Source organism: Microtus ochrogaster, chromosome 4, assembly GCF_000317375.1.
Source record: "Microtus ochrogaster isolate Prairie Vole_2 chromosome 4, MicOch1.0, whole genome shotgun sequence".
Taxonomy (NCBI): domain Eukaryota; kingdom Metazoa; phylum Chordata; class Mammalia; order Rodentia; family Cricetidae; genus Microtus; species Microtus ochrogaster.
In genome coordinates this window covers 92,483,641-92,487,587 of record NC_022011.1, presented here as the reverse complement: position 1 = coordinate 92,487,587, position 3,947 = coordinate 92,483,641, and the positions used below count along the sequence as shown (strand labels likewise).

Below are 3,947 nucleotides of genomic sequence, written 5' to 3'. Positions count from 1 at the left end.
TCTCTGGTTACCTAGGAGACCAGCCTCTGAACAAGTCTGGGAGGGAGTATCTTGATTGGGTCAATTATTGAGATGTAAAGACCCACCATTTCCTGGGTTTGGATCCTGGGTTGCATTTGGAAGAGGCTAGCTGCAGCTGAGCATTTGTCCCACTACTTCCTAACTATGGATACAATGTAACCACCCACTTGGAGCCTGGCTACCAGGACTTCCCTGCCGTAGTAGACAGTACTCTTGACCTATGAACTCAAGTAAACTGTCTCCCAGACTCAGATATTTTGTTACAGCAACAGGGAAAGCCACTAATACAATAGGAAAGAAGAGCCGGTGTGGGTGAGAGTTCACTCAAAACTGTCACATGTCTGGAAGCTGTTGGCGGGGTCCTGGCAGTACCCGATACACAGATGCTGTGTTATTGGGTCTTCCACAGGCGCTTTAGAGCCACCTGCACACATTTCTCTACTATCAGAATGCTTCATGCACCCCCACTGCACCATCCTATTTGACAGGCAGGATGAGATGATAAAACAGAAAGCTCAAAATGAGACCCAGCTACCAACAATCACAAGAGAGAGGGAGTCTGGTTCAGTAAAGCCGTTTTATTGTAGGTAGGAGAAAGAAGGGAACATCTGGCAGGAAAAGAGAGGAGGTTGCCCAGAAGAGCATGGATTTGAACTCCTGGCTGGGACCAGCTCAATACGAACAGATGAAGGGACGTCTCTTGATACACAAAGATCGACGCCAGTGGCCTCCTGTGAAGGGAGAATGGGAGAACTTCAGTCCTGTGTCTACCCTCACGTGACACCAGGAAGCTCGTGGTTCCCACCAGCCCTACACCTCACCTAGAAAGCCTCTCCCTGAGTGACCAGGCTCACTTCCTGGCACTCTTTCTTGAGTCCTTCCCTTCCCATAGCCAACCAACCTCACCTCGAGTACACATGGTCACGCATCTGCCAACACCACAGCGGGGCTGGCCAGAAGCCCAATATGCAAAGTTCCAAGAGCTTCCATCAACCCACTGAAGGCGTTTGCAGGGACCCTAGAGAAGGGAGGAGGCCAAGGGAATACAGAGGGAGGGAGGGAGGGAGGGAGGGAAGGAGGGAGGGAGAGAGGGAGGGAGAGAGCGACAGAGTCAGCACTATCCCTAAGGTCCTTGACCACAGGGCCATAACGGAGACTAGCTAGCTGAAGTATTGGCCCATAAGGATCATCACCATTCTCTGCCTCTCTATGACATGATCATCCTTACATCATGAACAAGAAATGGCGCCAGGGAAACCAGGTGCAACCTAGAGGTCAGGAAACAGCACCCTGATCACAAAGATAGAGAGGCTGGGAGGAACTTGGATGCAAACCTGACTCTAAAGCCTTGGTGGCACCTCAGTGTCTTGTGTGAGTGGCCTTCTATCCCCAACTCTTTGGGGGACAGTAAAGGGGGAATACAGACAAAGCTGTAGAAAGGTTGATACTGGATGGGGTGAAGAGATGCTCCCATTTAATTCTGGTACTCCTCTTACCAAGCCTCTGATCCTGCCTCCAATCCAGACTTGAGCCTGGTTGAGTGCCTTGAGAGAGGCCTGGATTTGGAAGTTGATGCTGAAGCTGTGGATGGAGGCAAGGTTGCCCCGGTAGCATCTCCGGCAAACTGACTGCAGAACAAAACAAAATAGGAAGAAGGGAATTTCCCTCACCCCTTTGACAGCAGTTCACATGGTCACAGCCATGGTCTCTGAGTCTCCAAAATCCATTCCCTTCCTCCCTCCTATTCTCTTTCCCCTCCCTCCATAACCATTAGAAAACAAGCAAGCAAAGTACACCGCATGCTTCCACATGCTCCTCCCCCCACAATGCTTCCACACACCCCTCCCCCACATGCTTCCACATGCCCCCCTACCCCCACCCCACACTCTGCTGGTGTGGACTGCTGTGGGAAATGGAGGCATGTCTCCTGTCTGTCCCTGCTCTCAGCCTCAGTCATAAGCCACTTACCTGAGCACTGTCAAACTTTAGAAACTGCCTCACCAGGAGGAACCGACAAGTCTTACATCCAGGGTTGCCCTTCAGACTGATGGTGTCCTCTTCCTTGGGGCACTGAAAATCCTCATCAGCCATATCCTGGCCTGAGACAGCTCCCTCAACCCCAGGGGTGTCGTCACTTCCAGAACCTTCCTCTTCCTCCAGTGATATTAGCTCCTCTCCAGGTGGACACTCTTCTGCTTCCGGTCTTGAGATCTCCACATCCCTAGGCAAGTTGTCATCTTCCAAAGGGCTTTTGAAGTCAGAAGTTTCAGGCTCTGGCAAGTAGAAAATTAAAGTGTCCTTCCTTGACACCTTCCCCTATTCTCCCTAGAACTATGGGTATCTCTTACTCCATTCCAAACACCAGTGTGCAAAACCCTGTCTGTAAAGAAAGGAACCCACAGCCACATCTCCATGAGGACACAACCCATTTCACACCACGAGGTCAAGAAGGCTAACCACAGTAGCTTAGAGTCCATTCTTTTTGGGTCTGGGTCCCGGATACAGAAAAAACTCACTTAATTTCTTTGTGTGTGAAATTGGTATACAATTTCAAAATAAAAAGAAGCCATTGTTACTGCAGACATCATTAGAATTATGTAAAAAGGACAAAATTGGAAATACCACAACAGAATCAAGGCTACAAACATAACAGATGCTCTCGGGAGTCCTGCAGAGTCCCTGCACCCCTAGCGTACAGGGGTTCTGAAATTGGGGATGATCAGTGATCATGTGATTCCCATCATCTTTACACCAGGAACAAAAGAGGAAGAGCAAACCTGAAGGACCTGATGATTCACTCAGATGAAGAGCAGACGCTCCCCCGACTAGAAGAGCCAGAAGTAGAGCGAATTTCATTTTGGCTTTGTCCTGAAATAGAGAACACAGTTGTTTCACACACACGCACGCACACACACACACACACACACACACACACACACACACACACACACTGCACTGCCAGACCATTTTGGACCCATGAGAGGGGAAGTGTGGAAAAAGAAGGCAAGAACTCAGAATGACCCGGAAGAGCTAAGGCTGAGTCCAGTCCATGCTGTTCCAAGGAACTCATTTGTTTTGCTTTGCTTATGACAAGGTTTCATGTAGCCCAGGCAGCCTGGAACTCAACATGTAGCTGAGGAGGGAACAGAGTTCCCGGCTTTCCTGCCTCTGCTGCCCAAGTGCTGAGATTACAGGCTTGCACGATCACACCTGGTTCATGTTTTGTTGGGGGTTGATCCCAATGTTTGTTGCATTGCTGAGCAATCACTCAACGACCTGAGCCCCGGCCCCAAGAATTCCTTTCTGGACAAAATGAAGCAGACCATAAGGAGCAGCTCAGCCTTGCTTTCCTGTAAGCCTGCAAGCAAGATCAGTGATTGATTGATTGATGATTCCTTTGTTTACATTAATGAGCTTGGCAGCATCTGCAATATGAGTGAACGGAGAAGCAACAACTGTCGAGCTTGCTAGGAATGCACAGCACTTAAATCTTGGGTTCCTTCCCCAAAGCCAGTTATGCTTTCCCCTTTCCTCATCCTGACGAGGAGAGTTTGCCTGTTGCTCAGAAGTGGTGCTCACGGCACTAGCACTGGCAGAAGCTGAAAGCCCCATGAAAGCCTGCCAGCCTTCCACAGCCCTCTGCGTACATCAGGGTCCTCCCCAGAAGCTGGACATCCCCAGTAGGGAGAACACTTACAGGTCTTCCTGGGTCGTGTCAGGTTTCCAAAGCTGGGTCCCCCCTCAGCCCATCTCACAGCCACATTTATAGGCGCCTTGGAGGAAGTCCCCTGGCCAAAGGAGGGTTTGTCTCAATCAGAGGGAGAGGGTGAACTGATAAGAGCTCTTTCTTCACTCCTTTGAGGGGTCTACTCCCCCACACGTGGGGGAGGGAAGCCTTGAGTTCTTGGCCTGAGCTAAGAGTTCTG

General features: G+C 50.1%; 1 protein-coding gene across 1 annotated transcript; it reads right to left on the bottom strand.

Annotated features, from left to right (window-relative positions):
• Positions 1 to 582: 582 nt before the first annotated feature.
• On the bottom strand, positions 583 to 3,762 carry Prg2 (proteoglycan 2, pro eosinophil major basic protein). Its single transcript, XM_005346683.2, has 6 exons — positions 3,719 to 3,762; positions 2,799 to 2,889; positions 1,990 to 2,294; positions 1,518 to 1,649; positions 928 to 1,039; positions 583 to 752 (listed from the first exon to the last, which is right to left on the bottom strand). Exons 2-6 carry the CDS (start codon positions 2,875 to 2,877, stop codon positions 694 to 696), a joined length of 687 nt encoding a protein of 228 aa, XP_005346740.1. The 5' UTR covers positions 2,878 to 2,889; positions 3,719 to 3,762; the 3' UTR covers positions 583 to 693.
• Between the last annotated feature and the right edge of the window lie 185 nt (positions 3,763 to 3,947).